Source organism: Protopterus annectens, chromosome 3.part1, assembly GCF_019279795.1.
Source record: "Protopterus annectens isolate FY-2018-M chromosome 3.part1, PAN1.0, whole genome shotgun sequence".
NCBI lineage: Eukaryota > Metazoa > Chordata > Ceratodontiformes > Protopteridae > Protopterus > Protopterus annectens.
Genome location: NC_056732.1, coordinates 1,388,248,943 through 1,388,266,464, shown reverse-complemented (window position 1 = coordinate 1,388,266,464; position 17,522 = coordinate 1,388,248,943). Strand labels below are relative to the sequence as shown.

The following is a 17,522-nucleotide window of genomic DNA, read 5'->3' as shown; positions in this document are numbered from 1 at the left end:
CATTACATTATTGGCTTTGTATTAGGTTAACCTGTTATGGGACTGGATAGTTTGGAATTGTGTATCTTTTATTACCTTTTCTTATTATTTAACTCTGCACTGTATGTATCTTTTAGTTTTCTGATGAAATTTCAGGATGTTGATGGAATGAAAGCGCTTAAAACTATCAGCCCGTGTGTTGTCGCTTTTTTATTGTCTAGCAGCCTATGAAGTTTTTTGTTTTAATAGCTTAAATTCTTCGTTGTACCAGTTTCTCGGTTCTTTCAGCATATTTAATAATATGTACGTGTATATCTATGTATGTATTTATTCATCAATGTCTATTTTTATACTAAATAGATGACACCTGTACTTATTAGATTACTTTAGTGATTAACTAATAGCCTGCTTTACACTGAAGAGATGATACCCTTAATGGCCTCCAAGATTAAGCAGCAAATTCTGTTATTGCTAGAAAAACTGAACAACTGAGTTAATGGAACAAACTTCCAGAGAATAAATGCATATGTGATGAATTAAAGTGTGAAATAAAAATACACATTTTTGTCGCTTTTTCTGCCCAGCTGCATTCTGACCACCAATTCCCACCCAATGGCTAACATCTAGTTGTTCCCCTGTCACTGGGGGCAAGAGGTGACTAAAAGGAGTTGCTATTTAGGCATCCATCAGATTTTTTTTTTTTTTTACTTTGGTTCGTAAATCACAGCTAAGCTAAGTAACATGCTCCAGGGTTCAACATTCAACAAGCATCAGCAAGGTGCGTCACTCCCCTTCATGCTGTATGTGACATAAGCTCACAAGACTGCCCTGCCTTCAAGGAGCCAGCACTCCCATGCGGTCTCCAGTCTCCACTGTGAACTCTATCACAGGATCATGCACCCCAGGCACATGCCCCACATCCCCCCCCCCAACACACACACACACACACACACACACACACACACACACACACACACACACACACACACACACACACACACACACACACACACGAGAGGTGAGCAGGCAAAGCCACTTCTCTCATCCCTCCCTCCCCATTCCAGCCTAGCAGGTGCCTGGACTACCAATTGAAATCAGGTCACCCGGTTTGTAGCCAGGACTTTATCCCTCTATGGTAATGCAGTTGACAGAAAGGAAAGAAATACTACAGAAATTCTATAGTAAGTTCAGTTACATAGAACATAAAAGTGAGTGCCATGAGCAGCATATGCAGATGTACAGACACCAGTGCTAGAGTCACTCAAGGACTATGACTGCTGCAGAAAAACAAAACGAGTAACTGGTATCAGAGTACTGCAAGTCCTACACTTGTACTTGAGTTACCTTCAAAGTATATAAGGAGTACCAACATTACTGTCAGGAATATGGAACCTGAATGACTACTTTTAAATTGAGACACAAGCAGTAGTTACTACAATATACCCAGCAGTACAAAATATCTACATGTTCCAGGTGGTGGCATGACAAAATATGTGACTGTATAAATGGACTCAGCTAACTCATTAAAAAAAAGGAAGAGATTTTTACCAGGGTGGTTCCTTGGTCGTCCTGTGCATTAACATCAGAGCCTGACTCAATCAGCCTTTTGATATCTGCAATCATCCTCTGCTCTGTAGCACCTCTGGCCAGTTCGATCTTCTCCTGTGTGATACCTTCACAGAAATAAACTCATAATTTAGTACAAAAGAATCAAAAGATAACAGTTCTCACTATTTCAGGACAAGCATACTGAAATGAGTGAGTGTTTCTGGGTAGTACACTCCAAAAAGGAGTGTGCTCACTCCTAAAAATCAGTTGAACAATGAAGCGAATTTCCTTGAAGATGCACAAAAGAACTATGCAGTTTCATATTTAATTTATTTGTTAACTTTAAGCTTGCCAACCTCAGACCCCTTATGAACCACAATACCACAAGGCCAAGTAAAAATGCAATGCATATATGCACAGCTTAGAGCAAATGAGTCAACATGTTTTTTGGGAAAAGTAAGGTAAGTGAAAAAACTCAGAGAAACACATGCAAACATAGAGAGAGGATGCCAAAGTACAGCTGTGTCTAGTTACCATAAATGTAGATGTTCTATTGTCTTTAAAGTTCCAATAACAGCAATGTGGGTCATTCTTGGCAGTGGTAGGCCTTGGCTAGTCCAAATACCAGAGATTTGAATCCCTCTTCCTCGCCTGAAAGATGCCTTGCACACAGGGTTGCCAGACGTCCCTATTTGAGCGGGACTGTCCTGGGATCAGCAGCCCAATCCAGAGTCCCGCACTGCCGGTTTAAATCCCGGTGAAACAGCCCTCCGCTTTTTTTTTGCCTGTATACCGGCATATGGGCCAATCAAAAATCACTAAACACCGAGCTGCTTGTGTCTAATGCGGAACTGCTTGATGTTTCGTAATAAACAGAAGTAGCTCTGTATTTAAAGACCTTAAGACTTTTTTTTTTTGGTCCTCACTTTGTCCCTACCTGGCCAGTCGGAAATCTGGCAACCCTGCTTGCACCTAACATCAGGATGTGTGGGTGTACGGGCCCTTGGCCAGTGCTATCTTACAGCACCCAAAAGTCCACAGTATACATAAGAAGGTACAGACCTTAAAGAAAATACAGTTGTGTACACTTAACATAAATGTAGATGTTCGAGTGTATTCACTGTTGCAGTCATTACATTTGGGTAATCTGCTGGCAGGTTGCCCTCAGTCGGCCTGATTAACAAAGTCTTGGGTCCTGCGTCGGTTGCTGTCCCTTCTTCCATGACGTCACGGGTGTAAAACATGCAGCCGACGCCATTACATGAGTTTTTCTTGCCCCAGATGTCAGGTACCCCCCCCCCCCAAAATGGGGAGCCAAAATATATACATATATATATATATATATATATATATATATATATACATATACATATAGGTAATACAAAATACCCAAAGTATACCTCCAAACAAAAGCAAATACACCAAAAAAGGCTTATAAGTGTAGTAAAAGAAAGTACAGGCATAATAAGAGAAAAACAGGGTGCTGGAGGGAGGGTAACCAAGCCTGCAACAGTGAATACACTCGAATATCTACATTTATGGTAAGTGCACACAACTGTACTATGTTCTCTGAGAAAGGCTGCAGAGGAAGATGCAGCCCTGGTAGAATGGGATCTGATCCCCTGAGGGATAGTTTTTCCATGGTGCTTATAGCAAAAATGAATACAATGGCTTATCCAGTTGGAAATGGTTTGCTTTGAAATAGCCTTTCCCTCTGCCCCTGCAGCAAATGCTACCAGCAGTTATTCAGATTTTCTTTGAGATTTAGTTCTGTTCAAGTAAAATCTGAGTTGTCTGTGTACATCCAATGAATGCAGAATCTGCTCCTCCTTGTTCTGTGGATTGGGAAAGAAAGTTGGCAAATGAATGGTCTGATTAAGAGCCACACTGGATACCACCTTGGACATGAAGGATGGGTTGGTCCTGAGAGATACCCTGTCTGCATGAAAAATGATGAAAGGCTCCACTGCCATAAAAGCCTGTAATTCAGAAATCCTTCTAGCCAAAGTGACTGCTAAAAGAAAGGCTGTTTTCCAGGAAAGAAACTAAGTCTGCAGTAGCAGCTGGCTCGAAGGGAGGGAGAGGGAGTTTCTCAAATACAAAGTTAAGATCCCAGGCAAGGGTTGGAGTTCTCCTGGGTGATCTTAAGTTTTTGGCCCCTCTGAGATACTGCTTTAGCAGAGCATGACAGAAGAGGGCAGGTTCTGTGTTGTAATGAGCTGAAATGGCTGAGGCATGGATTTTTATGGAAGAAAAAGACAGGCCCTTGTGAAGCATCTCAGTTAAGTATTGCAAAATCTGAGGAATGTTGGGCACTGCTGTGCTTATCTCCTGAGACTGATTCCAGGCACAGAATATTTTCCATTTGTCAGCATAAGATTTTCTAGTGCTAGGTCTTCTCGCTTCCAAAATGACATCGATCACAGGTTTGCTGAGGGATGCTAAGGGTGAATTTAGGTGATTAACCATGCTGCAGATTCAAAGTTTGGAGCTGAGGGTGCAGAATTTGGTTGTTCTGCTGAGACAGTAAGGAAGGTGTCTGAGGCAGGTGCCACGGAGAAATGTGTGACATACTGCGCAGGAGTGGATACCAGTGTTGGCGAGGCCAGTCTGGAGCAATCAAAATCATTTTTGGTTTGTCCTGTTTGACTTTTAGTAGAACTTTGGAGAGCAGAGGCAGAGGGGGAAAAGCATAGACTGATAGCTTTTTCCAGCTGAAGGACAGAGCATCCACTTTCCAGGCTTTTTTGTGATGAGTGAGGCAAAAAAGATCTAGGTCTGGACTCCCCCATTTGCGTGTCAACATGGTGAAAATCCGTGGCTCCAGTTTTCATTCGTGTGGGCCCATGAGATTTCTTAGTTCGTCTGCCAGAGTATTCAGCTTTCCTGGCAGGAATTGAGCTTATAGTTGTACTTGATAGCTCAAGGCCGTGTTCCACAATGTCATGGCTAATCTGCAGAGGGGAAAAAGTGTGTACCCCGTTGCTTGTTTATGTACCACATAACCATGATGTTGTCCGTCTGTATCAGTAATTGTCCTGGATGAAGGCTGTCAGTGCATTCTGTACAGCTAGCATTTCTTTTTTGATTTATATGAAGGTGCATTTGATTTGGGCTCCATTTGCTCTGAATGCACTTCACTGCTAGATGAGCCCCCCATGCATAGTCTGAAGCATCTGTAGTTAGGATTTGGCCGGCAGGGGGTGGTGTGAATGGCAGTCCCATGTTCTGGTGGCAGACCTCTGCCCACCAAAGGAACTCTAGCCGCAGGCAAGGTATGATATTAATCATTGTTTCCAGGCTGTGACGATGTTGACTCCATAGACTTTTTAAATACCACTGAAGTTTCCTCATATGCAGTCTTGCACATGGAATTAGAAGAATGCAGGAGGCCATGAACCCCAAGGCTTGCATTATTTGCCTTGCAGAAAGCTGGGTTTTTATGGCCATCTGTTTGAAGTAAGTCACCAAATGAATTTGCTTTTCTGGCGTAAGGAAAGCCATCTGGGCAGTTGTATTCAAGCTTGCACCCAGGAATGTAATTTTTTGAGAGGGTACTGTTTGAGATTGCTTTTTGTTTATAGTGTACCCTAGACAAGTTAGAATCCTTTTTACAAACGTCAGATGTTTTAGAAGAATGTGCTTGTTTTCTGCCTGAATTAGACAATCGTCCAGGTATGGATATATTTGAATATTTCTTTGTCTGCAAAATGCAATTACTGGAGCCAGGCACTTTGTAAAGACCCTGGGTGCAGTAGATATACCAAAGGGCATTGCAGAGAACTGGCAATGCAGGCAGCCTGCTTTGAATCGGAGGTATCTTCTGTAAGATTCCCTGATTGGGATATGCAGGTAAGCCTCTTTTAAATCTAGAGTTGCCAACCAGGCATCTTTGCTTAGTATAGGAAGTAACTGGTGAAGAGTCAGCATCTTGAATTTTGGAAAGTCCAGAAAGGAGTTTAGAGTAGATAAGTCCAGAATTTGCCTTTTCTGGGTACCAGGAAAAGTCTGGAATAGAAACCTTGTCCCTTTTCCTCTTCTGGTACTAGCTGAATAGCCCCCATGTTCATGAAGGAAAGTACCTGTTTCTGGGCCTCTGCGCACTGATTTGCTGGCAGTTCTGGCCATCCGTTTGGAGTTGGTAACGTGTGAAAATGAAATCCGTATCCCTGGGATACTATATTTAAAACCCATTTGTCCTGGATTATAAGTTGCCAGTTTTTTGCATGAAGAGCCAGTTTTCCCCCCAAGGGGGCGGCTAAAAGATAAGAGCTTGGTAAGTCTAGTGGAAAGTCATTGAGACTGCTTACCATAGGGAGGTGTCTTGTTGTTTCCAAATTTGGAAGAGGCACCCCATTGCTTAGTTTGGAAAGTCCCTTGGGACTGAAACCTGGTGCCTTTGGAATGTCTGAGTTTGACTTGAGCGGCTTTTGAAGGGACTGGATAGGACCAGTTCTTAGTAGGCCACTGCCTACTAAATCTTGGAGGTTGCACTTGCAAGAAATCTTTCACAGTTTGCATAGATTTAGCTTTATCTTCCATCTTTTTTAGAACTTCTTCAGCCTTATTACCAAAGAGACGGTCCTGCTGTAAAGGAACATCCAACAGTTTTGTTTAACATGATCAGGCAGAGATTGCTCTTTGAGCCAAGCATGCCTTCTTAGCACAGACCCAGTTACAGCAGCCCTGCAAGAGGCCTCCAAAGAATCAAAACCACACTGCAAGGTATGTTTTCCAGCTTGTTCAGCTGAATGCAATAAATCCTGTAAATCTTTATTTTCCACAGTCAGAAATCAATATCATTTTCTGTTTAAGCAGTCCCATGATATGCTGCTGATATTTTGGCATATGGAATTAACAGTTTAAAGCCCTGATTGCTAAGGTTGCATAAGTGTAGACCTTCTTAACCCATCTATCCAGTGCCCTGGAATCTCTATCAGATGGGGTAGGATTTTTAGCAGTAGAAGCCTTAATGCCCTTGGGGCACTGAGAAACGGTTTCAGGATCCGCCACAGGATTTTTGAAAATTAATTTGTGGGAGTCAGGAACCCTGTAATATCTGTCTGGCTTACAAGGAGCTGGAGGCAGAGAATCAGAAGCCATACTAGATTCTGAAAACACATCAACACGGTCTAGAACAGGAGGAATAGCCAAAGGCCTATGTTGAGGAAGAAGAAGAAAATCCCTAAGCCTCTTTTTAGATTCAGAAACATCCTGCTTTTCCCAGCGGAAATGTTCCCTTAAGGTATATGTAAAGTTTCCCCAAAAGAAAAATCCTCAGGGGGAGAAGCAGAAGGAATGGAATCCTCTGCACCTGAGTCCTCATAAGTAGGTATAGACAAATCCTGTTCATTAGAAGAGTCAGAAGAAATAGAATCCTGTTCAGAAGATTCATAGTCAATTTCTTGCCTAGGCCTCTTTGAAGGGGGGTTGACTACCCCTGATTAGAGTAATTAAATCTTCAGCCATTTTGATCATTTGTTTTTTAGGCATAGGGACCTGCACATGTGGCCTAGGCGTAGTTTTTTTAGACATAGTTCGAGTTTTTGGCCTTAATATTGAAGATGGCAACGGTTTAATATACAAATCTGTAGGCCTGAATACACCCTCAGAAGCCGGTACTTGCACAGCAGCTCTGGACCCAAGGTAGAGACGTCCACGGGTTTCAAAATTTGAAGCATCTTGCGGCATACCGGACTCCGAATGGGTAACAGTAGAGGCCTGCGAATTAGAAGTAGCGGGTATCAGGGGCTGCGAAAGCGCCTCACTGAGTACCGGCGAACTGGTGACTGGCTTAGGAGAAGTGTTGTCGACAGTTTTGGACCTCAACAGCCTGTCTCTGTCTTTTTATTTGCGTTTTTTAGGTATTCCAGTAGTCGGATTGCTAACCGACGACATTTCTAAATAATTAAACCGTGAGCCAAAATATTTGGAAACAAAAATGTACCGATGATGGATTGTGCGTTGATTAAATAAAGCCCAGAACCGACAGCAAGGTACATCGTGGTCAGGGCCTAGGCAAGGAATACAGTACAAATGAAAGTCCTTAAGAGGTATTTGCTTCCAAGCAATACAATTATTAACTTTTACTGACATCGGTAAGGAGCAAGAAAAAATTTCCCCAACGGGGTACTTAGCTTTTTAATTGAAGACTTTGGTTCTGAAACTCGAAAACGAAAAATTCGGGAGTCAGCCGACTGGCACTTGCGAACTGTTTCTGCTTCGGGCACCGCGCAGCAAGAAAGACTGATGTAATGGCGTCGGCTGCATGTTTTATACCCCTGAAGACCTGACATCATGGAAAAAGGGACAGCAACCGACGTAAGACCCAAGACTTTGTTAATCAGGCCGACTGAGGGCAACCTGCCAGCAGATTACCCAAATGTAATGACTGCAACAGTGAAACACGAAGGACATCTGTTGGAGGAGAAGGGATGGGGAATGAGAAAGAGTAGAAAAAGGAAAGGAGTGCCCACTACAACCACAAAAGACCTGGCACCTCTGTCTCTAAAGGACACAGGCAGCCTGTAAATGGTTAATTTCCAGGCCCTTGTTTGTAAATGTTTTATCTCCCAAGCCCCTGCTTACACTTATCAAAGGTACCAGAGATATGGGATGCATGGCTAGGTTTAAAAAATGGCCTTGTTGTTAGCCTAGTAAATAGCAAAGACCTACGAACCTAGGCCCTGTACCCCATGCCCATGAGGTAAACACCTTAACTATTATACCAACCCCCAAAGATCATTAGATTTGTGTGATCACCTTAGCTGCAGAAGGGCCAAACAGCACCTTTTTATCCAAAGGAGAATTTAAAATCTAAGAGTTATCATCATCAGGAAGATTTTGAGAGAAATGTCAAGCAAATCTCCTCAAAACTGAGCCAGAAGCTGCGTCCTGGAGTAAGAATCAGTGGTATCATAGGCAGACTTTAAAACATAATTAGTCACAGAAGCTTTTAATGAATTCTTTAGCCCTTTAGAAGTAAGGTTAGCATTTTCTCAAAATATAACAATAAAAACTTTAAGATATGAGATGCACAGTTTAAAATTCTTAAAGTACTAAAAGAGCACATTTTCTTCCCCAACTGTCAGGGGGAATGCTAACAGTAGTAACCTGTTTAGTAGGAGCAAATTTGAATACAGAAATAATTGCTGGATCTGCTTCAGGATTAGAAAGTTGGCAATTGTGTGTCTGGAGTACCTTGTATAAACTTGTCAGATCTTCTGTGTGCGGGTAAGAAGCTGACCATTGGGTAAGGAAGAAACAGTGAGAAAAGCATTCTCTAAGGCAGGCAAGATAGGAGGGACAGCTGTAGCTTTTCACATCTGTAACTGTAAAAAATCATTAACACGTTTTTGTGCCATAGGAACTTTATTCTGATTCCACTGAAAAAACTGATTCATCTTAGACAAAGCATCAGAAAAAGAAACCTTTTTAAGAGGGACATCGGATGAAATACTTTCCTCAGAAACAGAGGACACTGACTGAGAAGACTTTCATGAAGGACAACCATTCCCCTGCAATGTCTGACTGAAATTTCCTGACAGAAAGGGAAGGAACTATTTTCCTTTTCTAGCTTAAAAAATGAGAGGGCAAGGACAAAGCAATAATAAGTTTCTTGGCAAATTCTAGTAAGTCTGCCCTGTCCTCAGAAACAGAAACAAGAGAGTGAATGTTTTTGTCACTAAGTATGCTGTCCCTGACAACAGACTGACTCGTATCAGAGACACTAGTCCCAGCTTCCACCTGACCTTACTGACCAAGTGAAGATCTTTTACCTGGATTTTCCCCTATGACAGATGAAAGTGTCTCTTCCCTTGCTCCCCCCAAGGGCATCCCTACAGCCACAGAGAATGTGGCCATCTCCCAGTCTTTGGAGGCTGAAAAGGCTATATCAAGAAGACTGGGGAAGAAGATGACTAGTCTGGGGAACAAGAAACGGCCGCAACAGACAAGACCAGAGATTGCTCCATAGTTATGCCTGAATATGTCAGAAGCTTGTACAGTAGCGAGCAAGTGGTTCTAAGCTAAGCAAATCACTGACAGTCCCCCATGTCCCAAACACACAAAACTTTACAATCTTAGTAAAATGTTTGTAAAAAATAAAACTTTTCCTCACCGAAAGTTCACATAAGTATTTACATAGCAAATCCCTTAGGAATACTATGACAGTCCATACATATATAGTCTCCCAGCTAAGTGCAATCATTTTCCTCATAAAAATAAAAATTAATGGAAGGCTTTCCCCAATGGAGGCTTATCTGGCCACCTTGTGAAGATCACAAGCTGACCAACAGTTTCACAGGGGCCGCCAAAGTGCCACTCCCTTCAGCAGTAAAAAAACCCATGAAGCTTTTTGCACTCCAGCTGTTTTTTTATGGAACTAGATTTCCTGACAGTTGGAGGATGTGGAAGATGCCCTTAGTTTTTGGAAGCTGTCTGGTTACAGTATGAGTAAGACCCATACAGATACTGAAATTTCGAATTTCAGTATTTTGAAATTACATAGCCGAAAACAAAAAATTCCGAAACCTGCAGAAGCGCGAAATTCAAAATCCCGAAGCACGGAGATGTTGAATTAGCGCTTCTGCTGGTGTGGTGTGTGAATGGATGGGTGGAAGTTTAGGTAAGTATGTACGTGTAAGTGTGCTGGTTAGGGGCTTTACTGTGTGTTGTGACTGTGATGTGTGTTGTATGAGGAACTGTAAAATGTGTGGGTGTGAGTTTCCTTTGTGTGTCTGTTTGTGCGATCTCGGAGTTAGACTATTTAAGTAGGGGGGTGGGGGACACAGCCCCCCACATAGGGGGTGCTGGGGGGCTTGTCCCCCTTCTTATCTGTAGTGTAGTATTATATATTTGATTCTGGGGGGAAGTTTTGTGTGTGTGTGTGTGTGTGTGTGTGTGTGTGTGTGCTGTATGTGTAGAGTACATTTGGGATTTTAAATTCTGCGGTTATGGGGTTTCGGGATTTTGTATTGTAGTTGTGGTTTTGACTATGTCATTTCAAAATACTGAAATTCGGGATTTCAGCAGTATTTCAGGATTATATATATATATATATATATATATATATATATATATATATATATATATATATATATATGTTTGAATTATCAGTACTTTTGTCTTACAAACAAAAACATGGTTAAAGTTTCTTCCCAAAAATCAATGAAAAAGTAGAAAACACACAGGAAACCCTCCACAGCATAAGAAAACAGTATCCACACCCAAACTAGTAATCAGGGTAAGTTGCTTACAAAATACTGAAAGTCTTATTAAACAAATTCAAAAAAATCTCTGGCCAATCTAATAAAATAAAAAAAATCCTTGAAAGCCAGATACATACTGTGATAAATGGCATAAAAAGTCTGACAGCAAATCAGACCACCAGAAAAAAAAAATCCCTGTACTGATCTGAATGAACTTCTTAAATAGCACAAGAGACTTCTGAGTTGAATACAAACAAGTATCCCACTGGCAGTTGGGAGATGAATGGAAATAAATGTAAGGCTCAACAGTTAAACTGCACTGAAATTAAATGAATACAACTTGAAGACAAGGCTAGAAAGGTGTCGACCAGATTAAAATCAGAAGGACATTTGTAGTCTGTCATAGAATCTTCATCTGAACATACCAACAGATAATACATTCGCTTTTTTTTTATACTCTATTAAGTTTTACTACCTTTCCAATATACTTAACAGTATCCTAATTCAACATCAGCAGTAAAAGTATGAGACAATAAAAAGGTGTATCAGCAAATAATGTTAAAATAGATTACCTACAGGAAAATATTTATAAAATTTACAGATCGGTACCAAACCAGGGACAAATTTCCAGCTCCCCATCCAATGGTCCTGATTTACATTCCTCCTTAACTTATACTCAAAGTCATGATGGTTTTATGAAAGTGTACAAGCAATAAGTACAGCCTCATGCATATGCAGGAAGTTTTCCTATTACATATTTTTTTTAAGGGTAAAGAATACTAAAAAAAAAGAAAACTCACTTAGCAACATATCTACTAGGGTGGGGGGAGTAGCACAAGTGCTAAAAATTAAAGTTGCTGATGAACTCTTTTACTGCCAATTTCTTTATTTTCTGGTTTAACTGTGACTGAAATACAAACTCCAATGCCATCTTTACATTCCATTTCTTAAATGTTGCTGTTTTTATCACTATTACACTATGGCTGATGTGTCAGGGGGACCTCCCTTGCTGGAAGCGGGCATTACTAACTGTAACCTACAGAAACAGTAAGAAGTACTTACATCTTACTGTTTCTATGTCTTCCATGTCAGTCTTCCGAAAACATGGCCTCCTGTGCATGAAGCACAGAAAAACAATATGAAGAAAGCACTGGTGCAAGTATCCTCTTAAGAAAATAACTGCGGACTTTGTAAAAGTACAGTTTTGTACCTACCATAAATGTACATGTTCAAGTGTATTCACTGCTGCAGCAAGCATTACCACTTGCCTCTTTACTCTAAATCCAGAGCTGGCTTTGCCACTGCAGTTTTGCAGGGCCAGAGTTCCAAAGTCTTGGTCCAGTGTCGGTTGCTGTCGCTTCTTCCCTGATGTCTATATAAGATGCAGCCGACGCCATTTTCTTCAGTTTTTCTTGCCCCAGATGTCAGGTGCCCCCAAATAGGTAGGCAATACATATTGCTAATACCTTCAGTTACAAGCAAATACACCACATAGGTTGTATAGGGTAGAAAGGCACAGATAAGTCCCAGCTAAGAAGAGGGGATGGAGGGAGGGTAACCTGGACTGCAGCAGTGAATACACTCAAACATCTACATTTATGGTAGGTACAAAACTGTACTATGTTCATCGTGTTTCACTGCTGCAGTCATTACACTTGGGTGGAATCCCAAAGCTGAGGTAGGGTGGCTGGGTCTATAAAGTATTCAGGGTGGCTATGAGGCCCTGCAAAACTGCAGTGGCAAAGCCAGCTCTGGATTTAGAGTAAAGAGACAAGTGGTAATGCTTGGTAAAAGTGTTCACTGAACTCCAAGTTGCAGCTTCCAAAATGTCCTTGGTAGGTACTCCTCTAAGGTAGGCAGTTGAAGTGGCTGTTGCCCTGGTGGAATGTGACCTAATGTTGCTAGGTACAGTTTTTCCATGCTGTGTGTAGCAGAAACGGATACAGTGTCCTATCCACTTTGAAATGGTCTGCTTTGAAATAGCCTTTCCCTGTGATCCTGCAGCATATTGCTACAAACAATTGCTAAGTTTTCCTGAAAGCTTTTGTTTTGTCCAAGTACAAGCGTAACTGCCTGTGTATGTCTAATGAGTGCAGAAGTCTCTCCCCTTTATTCTGGAGATTTGGATAAAATGTTGGCAAGTGAATAGTTTGGTTAAGAGCCACACTGGATACCACCCCTTTGGCATAAATGTAGGGTTTGTTCTTAAGGAAACCCTGTCCTGATGAAAGGTTCCACTGCCATTAGTGCCTGTAACTCTGAGTCTCTTCGTGCTGAGGTTATTGCCAGAAGCAGAGCAGTTTTCCATGACACATATTTTAATTCTGCTGAACTGGCTGGTTCAAAAGGGAGTAAAGTTAGTTTTTCCTAGACAAAGTTGAGGTCCCAAGTTGGTGTTGGTGGTCTCCGGGGCGGTCTTATGTTTTTAGCCCCTCTGAGGTACTGTTTTAATAATGGATAAGAGAAAATAGGAGGATCCATGTTGTAATGAGCTGAGATGGCAGAGGCGTGGATCTTAATGGATGAAAAGGATAGGCCTTTGTTCAGCATCTCAGTTAAGTATTGTAATATCTGAGGAATATCTGGAACAAGAGGGTCAAAGCTTTGAGCCTGGTTCCAGGCGCAGAATCTCTTCCACTTTTCTGAATAGGATTTCCTGGTGCTGGGCCTCCTGGCCTCCAAAATGACATCCATAACAGCTTTAGAGAAAGGTGTTGGCTGTTTTACTAAGTAATCTGCCATGCAGCCAGGTTTAAGGTTTTGAGCTGGCTGTGCAGGATCTGATTGTTTTGTTGAGTCAGAAGATGAGGAATTTGAGGTAAAATCCATGCTGGGCCTTGAGCCAAGTTCTTTAAGATTGGGTACCAGCACTGGCGTGGCCAGTCTGGGGCAATCAGGATCATTTTTGGCATTTCTTGTCTGGCTTTTAGGAGTACCTTTGAAAGGAGAGGCAGCGGTGGGAAGGCATAAACTTTTAGGGTTTTCCAGCTGAACAAGAGAGCATCCACTTTCCATGCTTTTGTGTGGTAAGTCCTTGTGCAGAATTTCTGTAGTTGGCAGTTCAGTGGGGAGGCAAAAAGATCTATGTCTGGGCACCCCCATTTTTGTGTTATCATGCTGAATACTTGTGGATTTAATTTCCACTCGTGAGGATCCATAATGTTTCTGCTTAAGTCGTCTGCCAGAGTATTTTTCTTTCCTGGCAGGAATTGTGCTTGTAGATGAACTTGATAGGTCAGTGCTGTGTTCCACAAAGTCATGGCTTGTCTGCAGAGGGGATAGGAATGAGTGCCCCCTTGCTTGTTTATGTACCACATAACTGTGGTGTCTGTCCGTCTTTAGTAATAGTTGTCCTGGAGGCAGAAGGTCCTTGAAAGCTGTTAGGGCATTTTGTACAGCTAGCATCTCTTTTTGATTGATGTGAAGATGCATTTGGTCTGCGGCCCACTTGCCCTGAATACATTTTCCTGCCATGTGTGCTCCCAGTAATCCGAAGCATCTGTTGTTAGTGTCTGCCTGGCTGTGGGTAAAGTGAAAGGCTGTCCCTTGTTGTGGTGACATGCCTGTGCCCACCATCGAAACTCCTGTTGTAGGCAGGGAATAAGTGGTATTACTGTTTCCAAACTGTGACAGTGTTGAGTCCAAACACTTTTTAGGTATCATTGTAATTTCCTCATATGCAGTCTGGCATATGGTATTAGTAGTATGCAGGACGCCATGAACCCCAAGGCCTGCAGAACTTTTCTTGCAGGGAGTTGGGTTTTTGTTGCCATCACTTGAAAGTACTGAGTCAGTTGTCATTGCTTGTCTTGCGTGAGAGAAGTCATCTGGGCCGTTGTATTTAAGCTGGCACCCAGGAATTATCTCTCTTGAGGGCACTAGTTTTGACTTCTTTTCATTTACTGTGTACCCTAGGCAAATTAGCAATCTTTTTACAAACGCCAGATGCTTTAGAAGAATGTCCTTGCTCTCTGCTTGAATAAGACAGTCGTCCAAGTAGGGATATATTTGAATTCCTTTTTGTCTGCAAAATGCAATTACTGGTGCCAGGCATTTTGTGAAGACCCTGGGTGCAGTAGATAAGCCAAAGGGCAGTGCAGCGAATTGGTAATGCATTGTGCCAGCTATGAATCTGAGGTATATTCTGCAATTTTTTCTGATTGGGACATGCAGGTATGCCTCTTTGAGGTCCAAAGTAACAAGCCAAGCCTTCTTGCCCAGCATGGGAAGAAGTTGCTGTAGTGTCAACATTTTGAATTTCGGAACATCCAGGTAAGTATTTAGAGTAGATAGGTCCAGTATGGGTCTCCAGGCTTTGTCCTTTCTGGGGACCAAGAAAAGTCTTGAGTAAAATCCTTGTTCATGTTGTGGCACTTTTTGAATAGCTCTCATGTCCATGAGGGCTGTAATTTGTTTTTGTGCCTCTGCCCATTGATTTTGTGGCAGGTCTGGAATTCCTTTTGGCCTTGGTAGAGTGTGAAAGTGGAACCTGTAACCTTGAGACACAATATTCAGAACCCATTTGTCTTGGGTGATTATATGCCAATTTTGTGAAAAAAGTGCTAGTTTTCCCCCTAAGGGAGCTGCCAAAAGGTAAGTGCTTGGTAATTGAAGTGGAAAGTCATTGGGACTGTTTCCTATAAGGTTGTGACTTGTCTTCTCCTCCTTTTGAGGTAGAAGCACCCCACTGTCGTGGTCTGTAAGAGTCTTGGGGCTGAGATCTACCTCTTGGGCATCTGTATCTGCCTCTCTGTGGTCTGTCTGACAGTGGAAAGGACCAATTTTTTGAGGGCCAATTTCTGCTAAATCGAGGTGGCTGAACCTGTAAGAAATCCTTCACTGTTTGCATAGATTTTGCCTTATCCTCCATTTTCTTTAATACCTCTTTTGCCTTAACACCAAACAAGATGTCATGCTGTAAAGGAGCATCCAATAATTTTGCCTTAACATGATCAGATAAACCTTGTTCTTTTAACCAAGCATGCCTTCGAATCACAGAACCTGTAACTGCGGCTCTACAAGAAGCCTCTAATGAATCAAAACCACATTGCAGAGTACGTTTTCCCACTTGTTCAACTGCATGCAATAAATCCTGCATTTCCTTACAGTCAGGACTTTCTGAGCTTGTAAGCATTTTCTGTTTTAACAGAGACATTAAATATTGTTGGTATTTAAGCATGTGGAACTGGCAATTTAAAGCCCTTACTGCTAAAGTTGCAGAAGTGTAAACTTTCTTCCCCCATCTGTCTAATGCTCTAGAATCCCTGTCAGAGGGAACTGGATTTTTAGCAGTGGAAGCCTTTACCCCTTTGGGACCCTGGGAAATAGTTTCTGGGTCAGCAGCAGGGTTTTTATAAAGAAATTTGTGAGAGTCAGGGACTCTGTAGTACCTATCTGGCTTGACTGGTGCTGGGGGCAAAGAGTCAGGGGTTAAACTGGATTCAGACAACACATCATCCACAATATCTAAACACAGGCGGAATAGTAAGGGGCCTGTGCTGAGGCAATAAAAGAAAATCTCTGAGCCTTTTCTTGGATTCTGAATAATCATGGCTCTCCCAATGGAAATGCTCCCTCATGGTATGTAAAGTTTCCCCAAAAGAGTAATCCTCAGGAGGAGAGGCTGAAGGGATTGATTCTTCAGCATCACAGTCCTCATAGGGGGGTAAAGAGTATCTCTGGTCTGAAGAAGAATCAGAAGAAATGGAAACCTGGTCAGAGGAATCATAGTCTGTATCCTGCCTAGGCCTTTTATCGGGAGGGGGATGGGAACCCCTGATCAGAGTAATTAGGTATTCAGCCATTTTGAGCATCTGTTTTTTAGGCATGGAGGCCTGTCCAGGTTAATGCTGTACTTGTTTCTTTGTCTTTAATGGAGTTTTAGACTTGGTTGTTGTTTGGATGGTAAGCTGTGAAGGTCTGAAAACACCCTCAGAAGCCGATGCCTGCTCAGCGGCTCCGGACCCATCTGAGGGGTTAATTTCCGTAGGCCCAATACCTTGAGTTTCCAGAGGCCTAGTAATCTCCACGTGGGAGTCGGAGGCGGCCTGTGGCTTTGAGGTAGCGGGTGTCAGGGGCTGTGAAAGCACCTCACTGAGAACCGGCGACTTGCCTAGAAGAGGTTTCATCGTCAGTTTTGGACCTCGGATGCCTGTCCTTATCTTTGTCTTTGCGTTTTTTTGTGTATTCCAGTCGTCAGTTGTTCCGACGGCATGGTATAATTGAACCTTCGGCCAAAATAATGGCGAGCAAAATCAAACCGACGTTTAATAGTGCGTTTGTTAAATCTAGCAGAAAACCGACAACTAGTGACGTTGTGGTCTGGGCCTAGGCATGGAATACAGTAGGAATGAAAATCTTTATGAGGTATTTGCTTCCCACAAGAAATGCAATTATTAAATTTTACTGACATCGGTCTGAGGCAAGAAAAAGTTTCCCCAACGGGGTACTTAGCTTTATTGAAGACTTCGGTTCTGAAATTTGAATTCGAAAATCTCAGGAGTCGGCTAACTGGCACTTGCGAACTGCTTTTGCTTCGGGCACCACGCGGCAAGAAAGACTGAAGAAAATGGCATAGGCTGCATCTTATATACCCCTGGCACACTGACGTCAGGGAAGAAGCGACAGCAACCGACGCCGGACCAAGACTTTGGAACTCTGGCCGACTGAGGGATCGCCTGATGGCAGGATAACCCAAGTGTAATGACTGTATCAGTGAAACACGATGAACATCTGCAAGTATATTCATCTTAAACTGCTACAGACTTAAGAGTTAAGCAGTTTTGC

At 42.3% G+C, this 17,522-nt stretch overlaps 1 protein-coding gene across 1 annotated transcript in view; it reads right to left on the bottom strand.

Annotated features, from left to right (window-relative positions):
• Positions 1 to 17,522, bottom strand: part of PPP1R16A (protein phosphatase 1 regulatory subunit 16A) — a 1,191,114-nt gene that overhangs the window by 691,549 nt on the left and 482,043 nt on the right. The window contains exon 5 of the mRNA XM_044067426.1: positions 1,528 to 1,652. Coding sequence (XP_043923361.1) covers positions 1,528 to 1,652 — 125 coding nt within the window. The remainder of the gene's footprint in view (positions 1 to 1,527; positions 1,653 to 17,522) is intronic.